The sequence below is a fragment of the Pseudophryne corroboree genome, chromosome 2, assembly GCF_028390025.1.
Source record: "Pseudophryne corroboree isolate aPseCor3 chromosome 2, aPseCor3.hap2, whole genome shotgun sequence".
Taxonomy (NCBI): Eukaryota; Metazoa; Chordata; class Amphibia; order Anura; family Myobatrachidae; genus Pseudophryne; species Pseudophryne corroboree.
In genome coordinates, this window is record NC_086445.1 from 510,003,144 (window position 1) to 510,027,616 (window position 24,473).

General features: G+C 43.9%; 1 protein-coding gene across 5 annotated transcripts in view; it reads right to left on the reverse strand.

Moving 5' to 3' along the window:
- Nucleotides 1–22,248: 22,248 nt before the first annotated feature.
- Nucleotides 22,249–24,473, reverse strand: part of VMP1 (vacuole membrane protein 1) — a 361,547-nt gene continuing 359,322 nt past the window's right edge. For all 5 annotated transcript variants that reach the window (XM_063954047.1, XM_063954048.1, XM_063954045.1 and 2 more), the window contains exon 12: nucleotides 22,249–23,509. In XM_063954047.1, coding sequence (XP_063810117.1) covers nucleotides 23,366–23,509 — 144 coding nt within the window. In that variant the 3' untranslated portion in view covers nucleotides 22,249–23,365. The remainder of the gene's footprint in view (nucleotides 23,510–24,473) is intronic.

Genomic DNA, 24,473 nt, shown 5'->3' on the forward strand with positions numbered 1-24,473 from the left:
TGTAGGTATGCCAAGGGGGACGTGCTCAGTATTGGAAAAAGTTCCACTGCCTGTGCCAGCGTGAGTGGTTTTTGCGATTCCTTATGTATGAATTGTCGTATAGAAGTAATACCGTACCGTTCCCAAAGCGTGAAAGGGTGACACGCGTTACCATCCTGAAAACGATTATTGCGGACTAGGGGGAGAAAAAGGGACGCATGCGGATTTAGGGAGCATTTACTTCGTAAGATATGCCAGACCTTCCGAGTGGACATTAGCAGTGGGTTCGCTCGGACCGAGATAGGTATCTCTTCTTCGTGTAAGTGCAAGAAGGAGGTTATACCACCACCACCCAGGAAGGCAGACTCCAAGGTCGTATTGGAGTACATATTCCCTCCGTGCAGCCAGTCTCTCAGATAGCGTAAGTGGGAGGCGTAACTATACTCCAGCACGTTGGGGAGATTTACACCTCCATTTTGCCTACGCTGTTGTAATTTTACCAAGCTAATTCGTGCTCGTTTACCATTCCAAATGAATGTGCGTATTATTTTATTGATTTCTGTCGTGGCATTTCTAGAGAGTAAAATAGGGAGGGATTGCAATGGGTATAGAAGTCTAGGGAATAGGATCATTTTCACCAGGTTCACCCTGCCCAAGAACGATACTTTAAGATGTTTCCAGCGTTCAGTATCCTCCCTCATACTGCGTATGATTTGTTTTAAGTTAAGACTGTATAGGTTTGTCAAATTTTTTGGGATCTGTACCCCTAGATAAGTGATCGCTTTAGTTTTCCATCCAACTGTGGCTTCTCTGAACCAGGCTGGGCGCGCGTAGCCCGGTTTTAAATATAGAGCCGTGGATTTTTCAAAGTTGACCTCGAATCCCGATACTCCTCCAAATTCCCTAACACGCTCCATCAGCGGTCCCAGGGCCCTCCGCGGCTCCGACAGGAACAAGAGGACATCGTCGGCAAAAGCCGATATTTTTACCTCCTCCACTCCGATACTGATGCCTCTAAATTGAGTCCAATTCTGTAGTACCCGCAGCATAGGGTCCAATGCTAGATTGAAGAGTAGGGGCGAAAGGGGGCAACCCTGTCTCGTCCCTCTGGTAAGCTCAATTTTATCCCCTTTTGTTCCATTAATTAATAATGAGGTATATGGTTGGGTATAGAAAAATTTTATTAGAGATTGGAACGTTAGTCCAAAGCCCCTCCTCACTAGTATATCGTGTAGATAGGGCCAGGAGACCATGTCAAATGCTTTAGTTGCATCTAGGCTTAAAAGCATGTTTGGGGTATCTGTTTGGAGATTCGCCGCCATTACTGCAGCTATGGCAGTGCGAATTCCCTTTACTGAGTGTCTGCCTTTGGTAAAGCCCAGTTGGTGGTCTGTGAGCATGGATGCTAAGAAGGATTGGAGCCTATCTGCCATTATCTTGGCTAGGATTTTGAAGTCAACGTTCAGCAGTGTAATGGGCCGGTAAGAGGATGGTAGGGAAAGGTCTTTATTGGGTTTTGGTAGAAGAGTTGTGAAAGCCTGATTAAAAGTGGGGTATGTAGGAAATTCTAATTGGATATGTCTATATAAGGCATGTATTGCTGGGATGGCCTCATGGTGTAAGAGTTTATAGTATTCTATGGAGTAGCCATCCGGTCCTGGTGATTTGTTGAGATGCATGGAAGAGATTGCCTTAGCAATCTCCTCCTCTGCAATTGCTCTCTCGAGGTCTTCCCTTTGTAAGGGTGTTATGCAAGGAAGATTCGCTTCATCCAGTAGTTTATCTGACAGGACCGGGTCATGTGGGGTCGGTGCATAAAGCTGACGGAAATAGTTCTGGAATGTCCGTGTGATGTCCACAGTTTTAGTGTGTAGGGTATTGGTGTGACTGTCGAATATAGTAGATATGTGTCCATGTCGCTTAAAGCTTTTAGTCATATTTGCCAGCAAGGTTCCCGTTTTGTTTCCCCAGCGGAAGTATTTTTGCTTAGTGTAGTCCAGTTTTTGCTGGGCTTGTGTTACTAAGAAACTGTCATATAGTTGACGTGATTTAATGTAGGTGTCATGAGTGAGGGGAGTAGGATCCGAGATGTATGCTGCCAGGTGTGTCCGCATAGTGTTTAATAAGTCATCATGTTGTGCCTTGTTCACCCGATTTCTGTTTGCTACATATGACATGATGTGTCCCCTCATGACGGCCTTGGATGTTTCCCAAAATAAGACAGGGTTGTCCCAATGTTCCAGATTGTCGTCCAAGAACTCCGCCCACTTCAATCTAAGAAACTTTTTGAATTGTTCTGAGTGGAAGAGGTAAGAGGGGAATCGCCAGAAGAATGGGCGTGATCCCACGGATCGTACATTGAGCGTAACCGACACTGGGGCATGGTCGGAGACCGCAATGTCCCCTATCTGGGTATCTATGGTGTCAGAAAGTAGGGGTGTGGACAACAGTATGTGATCTATGCGCGAGAAGGACCCATGGACCGCCGAGTGGAACGTGTAAGACCTATCCGTGGGGTTAAACGTTCTCCACGGATCAGTTAAAGAGTGATCCGCTAGTAATCTAGAGATCTGGCGCCACTGAGGGGCCATCAGATTCGCCGGGGTCGGGTGTTTGTCGATTAGAGGGTCCAAGATTGTGTTGAAATCACCGCCTATTATGAGTTCGTAGTTGCTTCTGCTATGAAGTAATTGGGAGATACGTTGGTAAAAAGCTGGTTGATCAACATTAGGAGCATACAAATTGAGCAGAGTGAACCTGGCATCATATATCTGAATGTCCATGAGAACATAGCGGCCCTCCGAGTCTAGGTTTGTATTTAAGATGGTGTAGGGGAGGTGTCGCGCCAAGATTATTGCCGCTCCGCGCGATTTAGTACGGTAAGGCGCGGAAAAGCAATCCCCAATCCACCCATCACGTAGGGCGGAGTCCTCTCCCCTCTTCCAATGCGTCTCTTGGATGAAGACAATATCAGGTTTAAGTTTTTTAAGGGCGGAGGTTACTTTTTTGCGTTTTATTGGGGTGTTAAGACCCCCCACGTTCCATGAGGTAATCTTGATGGATCGGGGTGATCGTTGGGTAGGGTTGTGTGGTTCAGAGTGGTGAGTTGTCATCCTATTCCTGTCGGGGTGTGTATGCAGATACAGGTATGTCTATTGTGCGTGGGGTCGCTCCTGTCCCAGCAAGCAGGGCAAACCCCAAGAGCGCGTAGCAGGCACAGATCCGTACTCAACATAGGAAGTAAAACCTTATACAGTGAGTATAACCATGAACATTTCAGCTTCAAAAGAAAATTTTCAAACTTTTTCCCATCCAAACAAGTATCACGCCAGCCACTGAATAACATTTCAGTGGGTGGCAAACATAGATGGAAACAATGCATAACATGAAAAATAAGCATTACACCAACTATAGGTGTCAACATATTATTGGTAAATCCAAAGTTGTTGTTTACCACGAAGTCAGGAGAGCATGTCGTCTCAATTCCTGTAAGCCATAAGGGCTCATTAATGAGGATAGGAACCTGTATACAGTCATTTAGGTGGGGTCCCGGATTGGCGAGTCAATTGTAGGTGAGCCCGGGCTTCAGTTGGGTTTTCAAAGATAAATGTCTGCCCGTTCTCTGTAATTTTTAGTTTTGCTGGATACAGCAATGCGAAACGTTTGTTGTTGTCAGCTAGAAATTTGCATAGCGGTGAGAATTCTTTACGTTTCTGGGCCACCATGACGGAGAAGTCCTGGAAAATGAGGATTCGATGATCCTCAATGACCAGGTCACGGTTCCGTTTAAAAGCAGTTAGGATCTTCTCTTTGTCACGGTAGTCCAGAAATTTGGCGATTACTGGGCGGGGTCTCCTATCAGGTCCATCACGTTCTGGGCCCAGTCTATGGGCTCGTTCAATGCGAGGGATGTCCATGTCACTACCAAGGTTGAGCGCCTCAACCAGCCGCGTACTTATAAAATCTGTCAAGGCCGGTCCTCTAATCTGTTCAGGGATGCCCACAAAGCGGAGGTTATTCCGCCTGTGTCGATTTTCTAAGTCGTCTACCTTGTCGACAAGCGTTTGGTATGAGGCCATGGTAGAGGAGTTGGACGACCGTGTGGCACGTAAGTCGTCTTCAACGTCACTAACCCTTTGTTCCAATGTGTCCAATCTATTAGTGTGGTCAGTCAAGGAAGTTAGAGCTGAATCTAGGGACGATTGTAGTTTGTCCAACCTTTTATCAATTTTAGGCATAAGTTGATCAAATTTAGCTTCAAATCTGGGGAGGAAATTTTTAAATTTTTCATCAATCATGGGCATGAGTAGTTTAAATTTCTCCTCTATTTTTGGCATCAACACATTAAGTAGTGACGATGCCACGTCCGAGGGTGGTGCAATAGGACCTCCACTTTCCCCTATTGAATGTACAGGCGATGAGCTATCCTGTGGCGAGGGTGGGGAAGGGCCAGACTTCGCTGGCGTTTTTTTAGGGTTAACCATAGTACGAGTGGTTCTGGGTGGGAGTGAGGACAGTGGTTTGTTTAGAAACTTGTCCATATACCGAGCAAAAAGATAAGTGACCCTGACTCCAAGGTATCAAGGATGAGACAGTTCCAACCCGGGTCTGATATAACAAGATGGAAGAGAGACCGCTCTCCTGAGAATTAACGAGGTCACATTTTAAGAAATCAAGAAGTAGCTACTAAAACAAAAATGGCCCTGATCGCAATACCACGATGAGTGCGTTTAGGAACTTATACAAAAATCTGAGTAGTAGTTGAAGCATTAACATTAAGGTCTAAAGGATGAAACCCACCTTAATATCTAGTGAGTCACAGATACTATAAATATTTTTTTTTTTTTTCCCCCAATAGTATAATGCAGCACTATAAATCTTATAACAAGTATTTTCAGACCGGCCACCAGGTGGCAATACAATCACAGGAGAGAGTATCTGTGTTTCAGCCTGTCGGCTGTGTGCGGGTATATATAGGTGAAAGAAGAAAGTAAAGAAAATAAATAAAAATAAAGACAAGATAATAACAGTCCTGCAATTCAAGAGGACAGAGGTGTGTTTCTTCAATATATAGGACAGTTCACATCATCCTTTGGATAGATATAAGCAGTAGTTGGAGCTTAGGTAACTCAATACAGTTCAGAGCAGCTCTTTCTGTATGTCCCTGAGAATAGAAACACTATATTGGCCCAGCCGTCCAGGCTCTTTGAAGGTATCAGGAATAAAGAAGGTATGAGAGGGATCACTGGGTGGGGGGGGGGGGGTGTAGGGGGGGGGGGGGTACGGAATACACACAAGGAAAGAACGGATTAAAGTAAAAGGAGGAACGTAGCTGGTTATGAGAGGTGTTAATTAAAAGAAAAATGAGAAGGATGGGATCACACAGACAATATTAGTACCTGGGGGAGAGAGAATGTTCAGGCAGCGCGGATTTGTAGCAGCCAGTTTTGGGTTGCGACAGCACTGATGTCCGCGGTTGCGGGGCTCCAGCGTCTGCTGGTGTTGTTATGTCCCTCCAGCTGGCGGGTCGCGTTTTGGGTGGGTTAAAGAGAAAGTTAGGCGAGGGTCCTGTGTTTTTGTGGTCGACCCTGCAGTGTATGCCGTGGAGCCCCCTGTGATTCAATGAGTGTGTCCCAGGTTCAGTGGGAGTCAAGGTAACGGCAGTCTCCTTCTCTCTATGTTCTCCAATGTCCCCGTCGCCCTGTGGGAGGGGTGGTATCCGCCGTCCGGGCACCCGATTGAGACAGGCAGATCTCAAAGTGACGTCACCCGACTGGTCCCGCGGCCTCCAGGCATAGGGACAGGCGCCCGATCCAAACGCCTCAGGTCCGTCCCGGTTCGCGCCCCGGCCGCCTCACTCCGCTCTCAGCAGCAGCAGGTCTCCCCGTCCGTCCACCAATGGCAGCGGGCTCCGTCCCGCCGGGCGGCCGTCCACTCAGCTCTCAGCAGCAGCAGGTCTCCCCGTCCGTCCACCGATGGCAGCGAGCTCCGTCCCGCCGGGCGGCCGTCCACTCAGCTCTCAGCAGCAGCAGGTCTCCCCGTCCGTCCACCGATGGCAGCGGGCTCCGTCCCGTCGGGCGGCCGTCCACTCAGCTCTCAGCAGCAGCAGGTCTCCCCGTCCGTCCACCGATGGCAGCGAGCTCCGTCCCGCCGAGCGGCCGTCCACTCCGGCAGCAGCAGGCAGGGGTAAGTGCGCGTCCCCGCAGCTTCTCCGTCACGATCTCTGCAGGAGCGGGTGCTCAGTTAGGGAGGGATAGATCTAGGAGCAGCGGTGATATCTCTCGTCCAGTGCCGGCGGTTATTGGCAGGGGATTAGACGATGGAGCCGGTTCGCGCCAACGCCATGCTGGCGGTCATTTTGTCCATCAAGTTCGATGGCCTGGTTCCGGGGCTAGTCTCGAGTGTCCCCCTCAATATGGGTATCCCTCTGATCGGTAGAGTCCCAGCAGCAGAGGGGTATAACTTTCCCAGCAGTGGGGTTCATATAAAGGGAGGATTTGGAGCGATTCCTTCAGCAATGTGGAGGAGCTCCATTAAAATGCGGCCATGCTAGCTGGCTCCGCCCCCGGAAGTCGTTGCAACAACTTTTATAATAAATTGTGATTATTAATTTCCATATCCAGTTTTTCTAGCGCTGTTTACACACCCATACTCTATCTCTTCTTGGGCGGCTGCCCGAGGGGTCTCGGCATTACAGCTTTGCCGAGCTGCTACTTGGTCGGGTTCAAACACATTTGCAAAATTCTACAAGTTTGATACCCTGGCTGAGGAGGACCTGGTGTTTGCCCATTCGGTGCTGCAGACTCATCCGCACTCTCCCGCCCGTTTGGGAGCTTTGGTATAATCCCCATGGTCCTTACGGAGTCCCCAGCATCCACTAGGACGTTAGAGAAAATAAGAATTTACTCACCGGTAATTCTATTTTTCGTAGTCCGTAGTGGATGCTGGGCGCCTGTCCCAAGTGAGGACTTTCTGCAATACGTGTATATAGTTATTGCTTAACAAAGGGTTATGGTTATGTAGCATCGGTTGAGTGATGCTCAGTTGTTGTTCATACTGTTAACTGGGTAAGTTTAGCACAAGTTGTACAGTGTGATTGGTGTGGCTGGTATGAGTCTTACCCTGGATTCCAAAATCCTTTCCTTGTAATGTCAGCTCTTCCGGGCACAGTTTCCTTAACTGAGGTCTGGAGGAGGGGCATAGAGGGAGGAGCCAGTGCACACCAGATAGTACTGAATCTTTCTTTAGAGTGCCCAGTCTCCTGCGGAGCCCGTCTATTCCCCATGGTCCTTACGGAGTCCCCAGCATCCACTACGGACTACGAGAAATAGAATTACCGGTGAGTAAATTCTTATTTTTAAGGACAAAGGCCCATAACTATGAGACTGCAAATTCCACAAAGTAACAACCAGAAATCATAGGTGAAATGAAAAGTGATGGTTAAACAGCAACAGGAAACGGAGGCTACAGTGGACACAGGGTCACTATAACCAGGCATTTGCAGATTGGAAATAACATGACTTGCTCTTATAAATCTCAATTCCTGCTGCAACATACTGCGTAAAATTAATTTTGTCTTGTTGTCACTGGTTTAGGCTAATGGTGGTGCAATAGTGCTGGAATTTTTTTATTTAGTTTAAATGCCAAAGACTACCTGAATATTCATGTGCATCTTTTTATGGCCACAGTCTAACCATCTTCTAATGCAGGGGTAATCCACTTTCCATACCAGCGTGCTGGATAAAATATAGTTAAATTCAGTGTACAAGTTCTTGGAACTGATGCGATATATAGTGAAAAGGAACAATTCATAAATGCATATCGACATAGGATAAGTCCCAGACCGTGGACTCCCAACATGTGCAGAGGATGATACCAGAATAATACCATGCTACGTGAAAGTGTATCACGTGACATTGGTTGTTCATCCCCGTTTCAGTGGCTATGATCAGCATCAGAAGCTGGTTCCACAAAGATGACTAGGCGTTCAATGGATTCAAGTGGACTCCAAAGTCACTAGATCGGAATCAAATAAAGCACCTTTAGTGGTGGAGCGGGATAATCATGACATAAATGTTCTGCCAACAACTGCGTAATGCTATCATGTTAACGTGAACTAGAATTTTTAAGGGATATTAGCAGCACTCTTCCTTCACTTCCAGGCGGTGATTGTCAAAGGTGTAACTAGTAAAGCGATACACGTGTATGTATATATGCTATTGGAGTATGAAATATTTAGTTACCACAAAAAAAAAAAAAAAACAACAACTAATGACTATTTTATGTTGAAATAGTAATATTGACTTAAAAATACTTTCACTTGATCTTCAGGCAAAACAGATTGCAAAAGATGCAGCAGCACCTTATATAAACCCTATAAAAGGAAGTTTTATATCTGACAAATTGTTGGCAAAACATAGCACTGTTACAGTGAAAGTACTTGCAGCTATAAAAACATGTTTCTGGGCTCATCATGGTACAATAAAAAAATAAATGATACGTTTACCCACTTGGAAGTGTGCCTTTATAAGACTCTTTCATATCGGGACAGGAAACGGTTGTAAATGCACGGATTAGATTTCTCAAATCACAAGAATCTGGCAGAGACTAAACATAAAGCAATCTTAAATGGTTAATTACACTACTCAAATATACTTTAGTGGGAATATATTTATGTACAGTTATTTTTTAATTGGAATTATTATATTATAAATGGGAATATTTCCTTATTCACAAACTTATTATAAATGGAAATATTTCCTTATTCACACAAGTATTACACGGAGATCTGTTTCTCTTCAATCACACTGACCGGTAACTGCTGATTTAACTTCCACTTGTAGCAGTTTCATCACCTCTATGAGAATACTATCAAGCGAAATGCTTTCGGTAAATGCTATGATAGGTCCCTTACTTGTCTGGTTTTATTTATTTCACTAAGTTTATTTACTAAGGTGAAGATGCATTACGATCCATCTTTAGATTGTATATGAGCATTCCTTTAATATGCATATTATGTATATATTGTTATGTTAACTTGAGCTTTATATAAAATTAGTTTAAATTGCTTGATAATTCTTGTGAATTAAGTATTTTTGTGTTTTTTTTTTTCAAATTTTATGTAAAACATAATCATTGCTTCCTGACTTTTGATATTTGCGGCATGGGCGTAACTATAGTGGGTGCAGGGGGTGCCATTGCTATGGGGCCCAGAGGCCAGGGGGCCTGGACCCAGAATATAAAGTTGCATACCAATTTGCCAGATGTGCCTGTTAAGCAATTAGGTCTGATCCTTTGCCCAGACTGGATTTCGTAACATTACATTTTCTGTGAGAGGTGTGTGTAGTGGATATTATAATGGTAAAGGGGCACTGTAATGTGGTATAATACGAACCGGGTACACTGTATGTCAAAATGTGTATTAGAAGTACTTTATGCCATAATATGTACTGGCAGCCCTACAATGTGACATCATGTACATAGGGACCCATAAAAATGAACTAGGGCACTATTATGGGGAAGAAAATGAATAACTACTGCAGACAGGTGTCTCTCAAGAACCATTGGACAGGGGCCCCTTCAATATGTTGCTATAGGGCCCACAAATTACTGGTTATGCCCCTGGTTTGCGGAATAGTAGTTCCCTAGGGGGATATTTAACAGAGCTTGAGAAATAAGCTCATATTTGTCATTTTTGAAACACAGCCTGTAAAATGACAGTTAGATGCTGATTGGTCTGTATCTCTCTCTGCAGTCTTTGATGAAGCTTCTCCATTAATGATAAAACAGCGGCTATATGTTGTTTTTCAATTACAATTTTTTGTAGATCTCTGAACCTGATTTTTATTGTCTTACTTTAAATGCAATTTGGAAAAGATGGGTGTACTCATTCTCACTACGGAGTTAGCACTTGGCCTTGACAGGAAGCTGCCAGGTTGTTTAGAGAAGGACAAGAACAAAAGCACGTTAAAGTGCATTAAGGAATCTGAAGGGTTAGGTCTTAAGCAAAGATGGAAAACTACGTTAACACAAAGGGGGTCATCTATTGTCTTCATGCTTTGGGATCTTAAAGGCCCATATAGACGGGCCGATGCGGGGAGAGATGTGTGCTGAGCGAACCGCTCAGCACACATCTCTCCCGCCGCTCAGCACAGCGCGATCTGTGCTGAGCATGCGGGGGGAGACGGGGGGCCGCTCACTTCACCCACGGCAGGCCAATCTAGCAGCCGCGATAGCGATGCGCGGGGCTGCGCATCGCTATCGCGTGGCCAGCAGGACTTGTGACGTGGATCCAGTGTCCGGAGTGCCGGCGTGTGAGGTCCGTTTTGGAGTCCGTGCGGCTGAAAGATCACAGCGGCTGTTGGTATCCGGGGAGCAACGGTGTTCATCGGTGTGGGCTATCCGGAGGCTCCACTGATTGTCGACATTGCGCTGGTTACCCTTTACTTTGAATGTATGTGAGTGAATATTTTGTCAGTAAATTACTTGTGATTTTACACTCACCACTGCGCCCTCCATTGTTTTCTTTATATATATATATATATATATATATATATATATATACATACATACACACACACACACACACACACACACCTCTCTCCTCCTGATGAAGTCCTATAATGATTTAACGGACAAACGGGTAGAGGCTGACCTGGATGGTTCCATTCAGAGTGCTGTACTAATCCTGATGTTCAGATAAGATCAACTACTTTATCGTATGTGTACATTTTTATGTGTGCAATAAAGTTGTTTTAAACATATCACACTATAAATTATTTTCACTCCACATATTGTTGGTACCATGGAGATCATGGAAACCTAGGAGCTGCCTGGCCCACTTGTCATGAGAATATGAGAATATACCTGCAGGCTCAAAAGCAAAATAATAAATAAAAATAAAACCTTTTGTTTATAGAAGATTGTAGTAGTATAGTTAATTGGATGTTTTTGCCACTTATGAAGGTTCCGGTATGAATGGTCGACAGTGTTAAGGTCGACACTCATTAGGTCGACCACTATTGGTCAACACCGACATGGTCGACATGGACAAATGGTCGACACATGAAAGGTCGACACATGAAAAGGTCGACATAAGTGTTTTTACTTTTTTGGGGGGTCGTTTCCTGCTTAAAGTGACGGGGAGCCCCAATTAGTGCACTGCTTCGCTCGCCATGCTTCGGGCAAGGTGCCTCGCTGCGCTCGGCACAGGTTACCGTTCCCGATCGTAGTCCACGTGGATCGTAAAGTATGAAAAAGTTCCGTAAAATTTTTTTTTGTGTAAAACTCATGTCGACCTCTTGTCCATGTCAGTGTCGACCAATAGTGGTCGACCTAATGAGTGTCGACCTTAACACTGTCGAACATCTGAACGGATACCTTTTAAATCTGCTCAGGTGCCCTCCTCACGGGAGACTTATCCCAAAATGTAGCATATGCAAAGAAGGTGCCACTCTGAGGCTTCATTAACGGTGAAGGAATGATGCTTCAATATTGATGTTTCTGGCACTAACACCCCATCATCAAGACACACAGCTGAACACAGGGTGTCAGTCCCCGAAACGTCAATATTAAAGCAACATTTCTTCACCTTTAATGAAGCCTCAGAGTGCCGCCTTCTTTTCTTATATGTGTGTGTATAAATGATTTAAAAGCTATAATGTCAGATTAATGAAACAAGGAGAAATACATTTTTTAAACTTTTATTTTTCCTTTACAATACAAACACAAACAGGACACATTGGTTTATCTATGCCTTATGATTTCTGTATAGGAAGAAATGCATAGTCAGGACACAGATACAGAATACAGTACCTGAAAATAAAGTAGAACCTTGACGTAAAATGTGCACCTTTCCTTAACAGATCGTGTTGACAGCTTGCAGGAAGAGATGTATCATATTGTGTGTTGTGTGTAACACAAGAGACAAACAAAACTATGTACTAAAGAGGTGTATTTCATATTTAAACACATTTTTGTAGGCTATTCTCACTTCATTACTACACACATAAGGCAGAAAAATCCATTAGGAAAATAATAAAATAATTGGTCTCTCATGTTACCAGTATATAAACAAATGTACAGCACTGTACCACTACATAGAGAAGAACGTACGTTGGAGTAATGAATAGGCTGTAATATTCACACACAATTGGTGTACTGTTAATTGCTAAAGAGAGCTAGCAAAGAAACACAAAAATCACTGTATGTATGTAGAATGGACATAAAATAGTGTGTAAGGCAACCACATGACATGTGCTACAAGCCAGAACTAGGGCACATGCACATTACCATCTTATTACTTTCTTATTGATCTGATACACTAAAATATGGTAACTTGCATTGTATATAGACCAGGTCTTGTGGTTTCAGCTCCTTTTCCGCGAGGAAACCTTCTTTGCAAAGAATTACAATGAGGGAAACTGAATAGATATGCAACACAATTTAATGCAATGGATCAAAATCCTCACATGCATCATCCCTTCAGTGCACCGTTTCTCTCACTCACATCCCCCAGATGATAAAATGATTTGCAGATTATTATTTTCTCTGCTGTCTTGTTACAGTTAATAAAAATAAATAATAATACAAAGACATTAGGGTCAATTGACTTCAGCCTTTAATATCTTCTAATTATGGGGCAGCTGTATTAACCTGGAGAAGGCATAAGGAAGTGATAAACCAGTGATATGTGCAAGGTGATAAACGTGCCAGCCAATCAGCTCCAATATGTAAATTAACAGTTAGGAGCTGATTGGCTGCTGCCTTTATCACCTTGCACATATCACTGGTTTATCACTTCATTATGCCTTCTCCAGGTTAATACATCTGCCCCTATGTTAAAATGCATCATCTCTGTATTGTTCGGATTAATGTATCTACACTCTGGCTATCTGAGAAAGTGTTTTGCAGTGTCTGAGAGAGGATGTGGTATAGGTACAAGGTATAGAACTGCTGCTCCTAATCACACCTATCTGACACACAGAAATGAATGGCATCTCCACAGCTATTACCCAAGTAATTTACATATATGTATAAACTTCTGTAACTAATATCTGTATAGAAGGTTCTGATGTCATCACTTTAGTATTTGCTAGGAAAACGTGTGCATTATTGGGAATAATGATCTAATAATTATGTTTACTGTGGCCTGAGCTTTTATATGGTGACAGAACATCAAATTAGGGAGTGCATTATCCCACGTGTTACCTTACCGTATGCTGAAAATGTTTATTCTCATGTGACAGTGCATGTGACAGGTTTATAAATACAGCAGTTTATCTGTATACCCAACATTATCAGCAGAAACTGTAATATTTATCTGCAAATCAGATTATCAATTTAGATACATTTTTTATTTAGAGTTGAGTTCTCTTCTGAGGTAATAATAAGAATTTACTTACCGATAATTCTATTTCTCATAGTCCGTAGTGGATGCTGGGACTTCCGTAAGGACCATGGGGAATAGCGGCTCCGCAGGAGACTGGGCACAAAAGTAAAAGCTTTAGACTAGCTGGTGTGCACTGGCTCCTCCCCCTATGACCCTCCTCCAAGCCTCAGTTAGGATACTGTGCCCGGACGAGCGTACACAATAAGGAAGGATTTTGAATCCCGGGTAAGACTCATACCAGCCACACCAATCACACCGTACAACCTGTGATCTGAACCCAGTTAACAGTATGATAAACGTAGGAGCCTCTGAAAAGATGGCTCACAACAATAAACAACCCGATTTTTTTGTAACAATAACTATATACAAGTATTGCAGACAATCCGCACTTGGGATGGGCGCCCAGCATCCACTACGGACTATGAGAAATAGAATTATCGGTAAGTAAATTCTTATTTTCTCGGACGTCCTAGTGGATGCTGGGACTTCCGTAAGGACCATGGGGATTATACCAAAGCTCCCAAACGGGCGGGAGAGTGCGGATGACTCTGCAGCACCGAATGAGAGAACTCCAGGTCCTCCTCAGCCAGGGTATCGAATTTGTAAAATTTTGCAAACGTGTTTGCCCCTGACCAAGTAGCTGCTCGGCAAAGTTGTAAAGCCGAGACCCCTCGGGCAGCCGCCCAAGATGAGCCCACTTTCCTTGTGGAATGGGCTTTAACAGATTTTGGCTGTGGCAGTCCTGCCACAGAATGTGCAAGCTGAATTGTACTACAAATCCAACGAGCAATCGTCTGCTTAGAAGCAGAAGCACCCAGCTTGTTGGGTGCATACAGGATAAACAGCGAGTCAGATTTTCTGACTCCAGCCGTCCTGGAAACATATATTTTTAGGGCCCTGACTACGTCCAACAACTTGGAGTCCTCCAAGTCCCTAGTAGCCGCAGGCACCACAATAGGTTGGTTCATGTGAAACGCTGAAACCACCTTAGGGAGAAATTGAGGACGAGTCCTCAATTCTGCCCTGTCTGAATGAAAAATTAGGTAAGGGCTTTTATATGACAAAGCCGCCAATTCTGAGACACGCCTGGCCGACGCCAGAGCTAACAGCATGACCACCTTCCATGTGAGATATCTTAATTCCACAGTGGTGAGTGGTTCAAACCAATGTGATTTTAGGAATCCTAAAACTACATTGAGATCCCAAGGTGCCACTGGTGGCACAAAAGGAGGCTGTATATGCAGTACCCCCTTGACAAACGTCTGAACTTCAGGCACTGAAGCCAGTTCTTTCTGGAAGAAGATCGACAGGGCCGAAATCTGAACCTTAATGGATCCTAATTTTAGGCCCATAGACAGTCCTGCTTGCAGGAAATGCAGGAAACGACCCAGTTGAAATTCCTCTGTGGGGGCCTTCTTGGCCTCACACCACGCAACATATTTTCGCCAAATGCGGTGATAATGTTTCGCGGTTACATCCTTCCTGGCTTTGATCAGGGTAGGGATGACTTCATCTGGAATGCCTTTTTCCATCAGGATCCGGCGTTCAATCGCCATGCCGTCAAACGCAGCCGCGGTAAGTCTTGGAATAGACAAGGTCCCTGCTGGAGCAGGTCCTTTCTTAGAGGTAGAGGCCACGGGTCCTCCGTGAGCATCTCTTGCAGTTCCGGGTACCAAGTTCTTCTTGGCCAATCCGGAGCCACGAGTATAGTCCTTACTCCTCTCCTTCTTATGATTCTCAGTACTTTGGGTATGAGAGGCAGAGGAGGGAACACATACACCGACTGGTACACCCACGGTGTTACCAGAGCGTCCACCGCTATTGCCTGAGGGTCCCTTGACCTGGCGCAATATCTGTCCAGTTTTTTGTTGAGACGGGACGCCATCATGTCCACCTTTGGTTTTTCCCAACGGTTTACAATCACTTGGAAGACTTCTGGGTGAAGTCCCCACTCCCCCGGGTGGAGGTCGTGTGCTTGACTTAGGGCATTGTAAATGGCCCTTAGTTCCAGAATATTTATGTGAAGAGACGTTTCCATGCTTGACCACAAGCCCTGGAAATTTCTTCCCTGTGTGACTGCTCCCCAGCCTCTCAGACTGGCATCCGTGGTCACCAGCATCCAATCCTGAATGCCGAATCTGCGGCCCTCTAGAAGATGAGCACTCTGTAACCACCACAGGAGAGACACCCTTGTCCTTGGAGATAGGGTTATCCGCTGATGCATCTGAAGATGCGATCCGGACCATTTGTCCAGCAGATCCCACTGAAAAGTTCGTGCATGGAATCTTCCGAATGGAATTGCTTCGTAAGAAGCCACCATTTTTCCCAGGACTCTCGTGCATTGATGCACTGACACTTGGCCTGGTTTTAGGAGGTTCCTGACTAGCTCGGATAACTCCCTGGCCTTCTCCTCTGGGAGAAACACCTTTTTCTGGACTGTGTCCAGAATCATCCCCAGGAACAGTAGACGTGTTGTTGGAATCAGCTGTGATTTTGGGATATTTAGAATCCACCCGTGCTGACGTAGCACTACCTGAGACAGTGCTACTCCGAACTCTAACTGTTTCCTGGATCTTGCCCTTATCAGGAGATCGTCCAAGTAAGGGATAATTAAGACGCCTTTTCTTCGAAGAAGAATCATCATTTCGGCCATTACCTTGGTAAAGACCCGGGGTGCCGTGGACAATCCAAACGGCAGCGTCTGAAACTGATAATGACAGTTTTGAACCACAAACCTGAGGTACCCCTGGTGAGAAGGGAAGATTGGGACATGGAGATAAGCATCTTTGATGTCCAGAGATACCATATAGTCCCCTTCTTCCAGGTTCGCTATCACTGCTCTGAGTGATTCCATCTTGAATTTGAACCTTTTTATGTAAGTGTTCAAGGATTTTAGATTTAAAATTGGTCTCACCGAGCCGTCCGGCTTCGGTACCACAAACAGCGTGGAATAATACCCCTTTCCCTGTTGTAGGAGGGGTACCTTGATTATCACCTGCTGGGAATACAGCTTGTGAATAGCTTCCAATACTGCCTCCCTGTCGGAGGGAGACGTTGGAAGAGCAGACTTCAGGAATCGGCGAGGGGGAGACGTCTCGAATTCCAATTTGTACCCGTGTGATACTACCTGCAGGATCCAGGGGTCCACTTGCGAGTGAGCCCACTGCGCGTTGAAATTTTTGAGACGGGCCCCCACCGTGCCTGAGTCCGCTTGTAAAGCCCCAGCGTCATGCTGAAGACTTGGCAGAAGCGGGGGAGGGCTTCTGCTCCTGGGAAGAGGCTGCCTGGTGCAGTCTTTTTCCCCTTCCTCTGCCCCGGGGCAGAAATGAGTGGCCTTTTGCCCGCTTGTTCTTATAGGAACGAAAAGACTGAGTTTGAAAAGACGGTGTCTTTTTCTGCTGAGAGGTGACCTGGGGTAAAAAGGTGGACTTTCCAGCCGTTGCCGTGGCCACCAGGTCTGATAGACCGACCCCAAATAACTCCTCCCCTTTATACGGCAATACTTCCATATGTCGTTTGGAATCTGCATCACCTGACCACTGTCGCGTCCATAACGCCCTTCTGGCAGAAATGGACATCGCACTCACTCTTGATGCCAGGGTGCAAATATCCCTCTGTGCATCTCGCATATATAGTAATGCATCCTTTAAATGCTCTATAGTTAATAAAATACTGTCCCTATCCAGGGTATCAATATTTTCAGTCAGGGAATCCGACCAAGCCACTCCAGCACTGCACATCCAGGCTGAGGCGATTGCTGGTCGCAGTATAACACCAGTATGTGTCTATATACCTTTTAGGATATTTTCCAGCCTTCTATCAGCTGGTTCCTTGAGGGCGGCCGTATCAGGAGACGGTAACGCCACTTGTTTTGATAAGCGTGTGAGCGCCTTATCTACCCTAGGGGGTGTTTCCCAACGTGCCCTAACCTCTGGCGGGAAAGGGTATAGTGCCAATAATTTGTTAGAAATCAGCAGTTTTTTATCGGGGGAAACCCACGCTTTATCACACACCTCATTTAATTCCTCTGATTCAGGAAAAACTACTGGTAGTTTTTTCACACCCCACATAATACCCTTTTTTGTGGTACTTGTAGTGTCAGAAATGTTCAATGCCTCCTTCATTGCCGTGATCATGTAACGTGTGGCCCTACTGGACATTACGTTTGTCTCCTCACCGTCGACACTGGATTCAGTATCCGTGTCTGGGTCTGTGTCGACCATCTGAGGTAACGGGCGTTTTAGCGCCCCTGACGGTGTCTGAGACGCCTGAACAGGCACTAACTGATTTGCCGGCTGTCTCATGTCGTCAACAGTTTTTTGCAAAGTGCTGACATTGTCACGTAATTCTTTAAATACGACCATCCAGTCAGGTGTCGACTCCCTAGGGGGTGACATCACTAACACAGGCAATTGCTCTGCTTCCACATCATTTTCCTCCTCATACATGTCGACACAATCGTACCGACACCCAGCACACACACAGGGAATGCTCTGATAGAGGACAGGACCCCACTAGCCCTTTGGGGAGACAGAGGGAGAGTTTGCCAGCACACACCAGAGTGCTATATATATACAGGGATAACCTTATATAAGTGTTACTCCCTGTTATAGCTGCTGTATTTATATATTAGCTGCCAATAGTGCCCCCCCTCTCTGTTTTACCCTGTTTCTGTAGTGCAGGACTGCAGGGGAGAGTCAGGGAGCCGTCCTTCCAGCGGAGCTGTGAAAGAAAATGGCGCTTGTGTGCTGAGGAGAAAGGCTCCGGCCCCCTGCACGGCGGCCTTTTCTCCCGCTTTTTTCAGGAAAACTGGCAGGGGTTAAATGCATCCATATAGCCCAGGAGCTATATGTGATGCATTTCTTTAGCCATATAAGGTTTTTACAGTGTTTTATTGCGTCTCAGGGCGCTCCCCCCCAGCGCCCTGCACCCTCAGTGACCGGAGTGTGAAGTGTGCTGAGAGCAATGGCGCACAGCTGCAGTGCTGTGCGCTACCTTATTTGAAGACAGGAACGTCTTCTGCCGCCGATTTCTCCGGACCTCTTCGCTCTTCTGGCTCTGTAAGGGGGGCGGCGGCGCGGCTCCGGGACCCATCCAGGCTGAACCTGTGATCGTCCCTCTGGAGCTAATGTCCAGTAGCCAAGAAGCCCAATCCACTCTGCACGCAGGTGAGTTCGCTTCTTCTCCCCTTAGTCCCACGATGCAGTGAGCCTGTTGCCAGCAGGACTCACTGAAAATAAAAAACCTATTTAAACTTTTACTTCTAAGCAGCTCAGGAGAGCCACCTAGCATGCACCCTTCTCGTTCGGGCACAAAAATCTAACTGATGCTTGGAGGAGGGTCATAGGGGGAGGAGCCAGTGCACACCAGCTAGTCTAAAGCTTTTACTTTTGTGCCCAGTCTCCTGCGGAGCCGCTATTCCCCATGGTCCTTACGGAAGTCCCAGCATCCACTAGGACGTCAGAGAAAATATTCTATTACTAGTGAAATGGAGTTTTTGAACTGCCATTTTACTTTACTGTATGAGCCACAGGGGAAGATTTATCACAGCTTGGAGTGTTATAAAGTGGAAAGAGATAAAGGGCTTGATGTATCAAGCTTTGAAAAGATGGGAGAAGTGGGCCAGTGGAGAAGTTGCCCATAGCAAACCATCAGCTTTGAGGATGAATTTATCAAGTACACTCTTGAAAATGATATGTAGCTGCTTAAGACATCAACCCCAAAGTACCAACTTATCAGCTCCTATCATTTTTCAAACACAACCTGTAACATGGCAATTAGGAGCTGATTGGTTAGTACTTAATCCCTCTCCACATTATCTATCCCAAAGCATTAAGAAATCTCCCCCACAGACAGGTGTTATGGCTCTATTAATAAAAAATGTAACCTGATGGCAAAACAGAAATAACATCATGTGGCAAAAGCTGTAAAGAGGAAAACCAAGTATAGATCTACAAATAAACACAGAGTAGTATAAATAATGACAACACTACAAGGCTGAGTGAGTTATGGAACATGTTCTGCAGAGTTATCTTAAATTACTATGGGGGGTGATTTATCAAAGCTTGTAGAGGGATAAAGTGGAGTGACAAAGTACCAACCAATCAGCTCCTGTCATTATTCAAACACAGCCTGTAACATGGCAGTTAGGAGCAGAGTGGCTGGTACTTTATCTCTCTCTACTTTATCTTTCTCCAGACTTTGATAACTCTCCACCTATATGATATATCAACACCGAGCTAGATAGGTCACGTTTCACATTTCAAGAAATGTTTTTCACAAATAACAGGAATTGGGCGACTGTTTTCTCCACTCAAAATACCGGCTCTCATGGACATCGATAACAGGTAAAGGAATGGAAGCGTTCCAATGTCTGGATATACTATGTGGAAGCAGAAATGTCAAAAACAACTTGTTGTACTCTCTGAAATCAAAACATGTGACTAAACTTATTATCATTGGTAGGTTATTACACTGTACCAAGTATATATTCTAATTATTTGACAACATACTGTACCTACAGAGAATATATTATACTTTTGCAGGAGTATAGCAATGAAGGACTTTGGGTCACGTTTTTGTGGATAATCCCGGTATTAGTCAACAACCCCTTGTACACAATAGCAAGAAGTGCACCGTGATGTCATTGCTTCACCCTCTTACATGATAAACTACATATAGACTTTGTCCTTAACACATTTCATACTTTAGGGTGACCATAATATCCCTTTATTCTTGGACACCTATGATTTACACAGGTTCTGTGGCTGGCTAAACTCTAGCCTGAATTTCACCTGGTTTTAGTCAGCCACAGAACCTGTGTAAATCATAGGTGTCCCAGATTAAAGGGATATTATGTTCACCCTATATACTTATGACCACAACATAACCAAAACAATTATGAGCAAAACAAACTTGGTCACGTGAAAGACACCAAAATGTCAGACAGCCTACCGACTGTTGTTGCCATGAGATGCAACAGTCAACATCAGTCTGATAAGCTATCCGACAGGATGGTACAGTCATGGAGATGTCACGACGACAGATGGAGGTGCAATGTAAATATAACAGGAAGGAAGATACAATGGGTCAGAAGACAATGATATGACTTGTTGGTAGCATGCACTGCTGCTCAAAGTAACAGCTTCAGGTCACGTAAAATTTGTAACAATGGAAAATACGAATAATGAACTCAGGGGGCGGGGACACAAAATACATGGCTCCTCTACTTAATGACACGTTCCCTTGTTATTGGATGGTTTAAACCCTTACCTTACTTATTTCTCTTTACCTCACTATGAGGTTATACAGCTCTCAGTGTTTCCATTATCACAGTGCGCAATCAGAAAGCAATTCCCAGCATATTATTTTACCCATGTGCAGCGCAGATGCAGGGAGTTGTTACTACAAAACAACCATTGCATTCCCATAGCAGCTACACTTTGATAAGGAAAAGCACATAACATTACTTCTGAAGCCCAGATTAATCCCCATAAACAGTTTCAAGTTCAGTATTAAAATAGGACAGCATAACATAACACTTATTATACAGCAGGTAACAATCAAGCATCAACAAGCATGTGTGTGTCAATATTTTACTTCACAATGTACTTGTCATATTTGTTCCTGATAAAGTCTGTGCACTTTTTATGCTGAAATTTGACTGCAAACTGGTCCCACATGCGTCATCAGTTGTTGACTCACTCACTGGGAATGTTTGCGCTGAGGACAGAAGGATCCCAATACTGACTTCACAGAACATACAAGTGAGGAGATATTTTCAGCCGCAGGCATCTGCAAAGAGGTACAGAGATCCAGAGCACAGCACTAATGAAATAGTTTCAAGACCAATCATTAGCAGGTAGAGCTGGTTTATCTTGTGCATTTTATCCAATTTGTTTGCTGAATATTACTGAATATGCCCATGACCACTGAATGATGTCAGCAAGCAATGTTATTAGGCTGGACTATAAACAATAGCTGTAGGTGACAACACCCGTGTACTAATATAATGTAAAGACAACTAATAAACCAAGCAGGGGTTATCTGCTGTGACTGCTACGTTACACAGACACATTTCTCACAATAGCTTCAGCATTTTAAAATAATCCACTTAAGGTCCAAGTGATATGGTGAAGTGCTGTTGCTATATAGACATACAGGTTAAAATGTTCCAAACCAAACCTTCGAAGCAAGTACAAGTACTTAACACATGACTGTACACAATAATAAAGCTGTCAGCGCCGATTATTTAAATCTCCAAAATCAACATAAACCTGTAAAGTGCTTCCGTAATGTAATTCCTGTGTTACTCTTGGAGACCTCGGCTGGGGATTCTGAATTACAAATACCTTCACAGTTGCCATTAATGTGTAACATTGTAAAGAATGCAGACAAGTCTCTCGCATATCGTGTGATTAATCCATAACATCGCCACTATAAGTGTGTCTAAAACATCGATATCACCTGCAGCTCTCTCTATAATATCGATATCAGCCACTGCTAAACTTACTTAATATAATTGTGTTCTGAGGAGTTAACATGGCTGCCAATGACTCAGGCTTGGCAGGATAACAAGTGGAATCATGAAGAAGTTTTCTAGGAAGGCAGCTGTGGTATTAAGTCAGCAGTGAACGCAGCACCAGAGCTCAGTACACACTTCCTTCTTCCTGCTACTGCAAGGCCAGAGTGATTGGGAAATCACAGACAAAAGCTTTTTCTACAGGGAGGATTAACACGCACGCAATAAACTTTGGTCCAACAGCTACGGGGGTGGAGTGGACAAAAGAATCAATGCAACAGAAATATAAAACTAAGCACACATCAAAAGGAAGAATGAAAAATTAAACTTAGGGAGGGTAAAAAACTGACACGAGAAGTTCTGGAATGATCAAAGGTGGCTTTATAAAGTTCAGTTTCAACTTTCCATTCTATATGTACAGAATAGACCAAAAAAGAAAATGCAGTCAGTTTTTAAGAACTGGACGGTTACCAACTGTGTGCACTGGTATCAAGGAGCAGCTTGTGCCAGTAACAACAGCACACTGTATAGAATACAATTCCTAACTGTTTGATAAAATATATAACTCTGGATAGGCAATATTGCTATATTTTTGTTAAAACCATCAGGTCTATTTGTCTGTTCCTTCTGTAAGACACTTAGAATTAGTAATAAAATTTCAGTTCTGTTACCTATGTAAGTTGATTAACTGTTCCAGGAACGCTCTTCCTGTCTCTCACATAAGTCATATATTTAAAGGATATATATTCTCCTTTCTGAGGTGTTCCCCCAATGATGGGAAAAGAAAATTGTAATATGGTCCAAGTATAAAACTGATATAGAAACCCACAGCTCATTCAGTCTTGTGAGGATGGTAGTACAATGCACAGCAATGCACTAATCTCTTTCACCATCACTGAAGTCACAAAGACATAAACAGCAATACACAAAGCCGTCCAGTTCAAGAAGACACAAATATTTGCAAAGACTTAACAGATTAGTACAGCCCATGTGGTAATGCTCTGCACAACCCTGTCTGCTTTCCATCAAATATGCTAGAACAGAGCTAGGCAACATGTGGCACCCCAGATGTGGAACTGCAAGTCCCAGCATACCTTAACAACCTTTGGCATGTTGGTACTTATAGCTGCATAACAACTGGAAAGCTGCACGTTTCCTATGCTAGAGCTACACGATATGAGCTACTAAAAGAAAAAGAAAAACGCACCATAAGGAAAGAAAATGTATATACGTTACCTTACTTTGCCACACAGACATGTCTTATCCACATAAAATAAACTAACTTTTTATATTGTGAAAAAAAAAAATAGAAAAAAATAATTTAATACGATTTTGAAAAAGAAAAAAAAAAATTCAAAATGTCCAAAGTTTAATTTGCCAATTTGTACTTAACGGTTCATCAGGTCAATTGAGGTTCTGCTTAGTAGCAGTTTGTCTTTCATCACCCTCCCAGTTATTCCCAGAGTGCATTCCCCTTATTTTGTCTTCTCAACAGATAACTTTTTCTGTTGGACACGCTTGGCGTAGCTCTGTGCCATGGAGTTAATGATGGAAAGAATGAAATAGAACACCATAACGATAACCAGCTTCTCAAATGCCCATGATAACCAGTTTTCACTCTGCAGGAACAAAACAACAATACAGGATGGTGAAGTCATTACAATGTGCTTACAACATTCAGTACTAGCTAGACACAACTGTAATATCTCAATATAGGGAAGCATGGATGATTGCTCCGCTATACTAAACATATGTGATAATGCCACTATTTACCACTTGCTTTGACCTAGTCAGAGTATTCCGGTAACTCCTCAAAATTTTTAACTTCTCATTTTATGCCCAGGTTGCTTCTTCATGATCTCAAGTTACAATGAGTTTGCATTTCTAGCTGCCTTCAGTCATGCATGAACAGGCTACAACTGGCCAGTGGAGGGCAGTATTTCATTAAGAGAATTATCTGTAAGCATCAGTTATATCAATTTCCTACTGTAGCTGGCATTCCTTTTAACATAAAACTAGAATGACCTTCCATTGTTCCAATTTCATGCCAAGTGCATTTACTATACTTAGACTGATAATATCTACGTTAAATTCAAGCTGTATACAGAGTTATATGTCAGAGCAGCTATCTGTACATACAGTATGTATTGCATCAGAAGATCAGATGTGTGTACTCCTACAGGAAGCACTGCTGACCTGTACACAGTGTCCAGAATGATACTGGGTATGAATAGTACTTTGGGAGTCACTGGAAACGGTGCCTCATCAGCAGGAAGCCTACTGTATGGTTCAGCAGGATGTAAAATGAATTGTGTATATAATACTTAGCATATGTTATGTAAGCTATTATAAGAAAATAGACCTAAGTGTTTCCTCAGGAATTTACACGCAACAACTATATGATTTTTTTTTTTTTAATATAAAATATTAGTAAAAAAAAAAAATTAAACAAAAGGATTATATTAGCTTGGGCTTATGGATGTTTATAGAAGTCAATTAAAATCAAAGCTACAGTAGGGACTGTAATCTCTCATGAACAACCTCTCCCATCGGTCTCATTTCTGCCCCTTCTACATCAGCCTC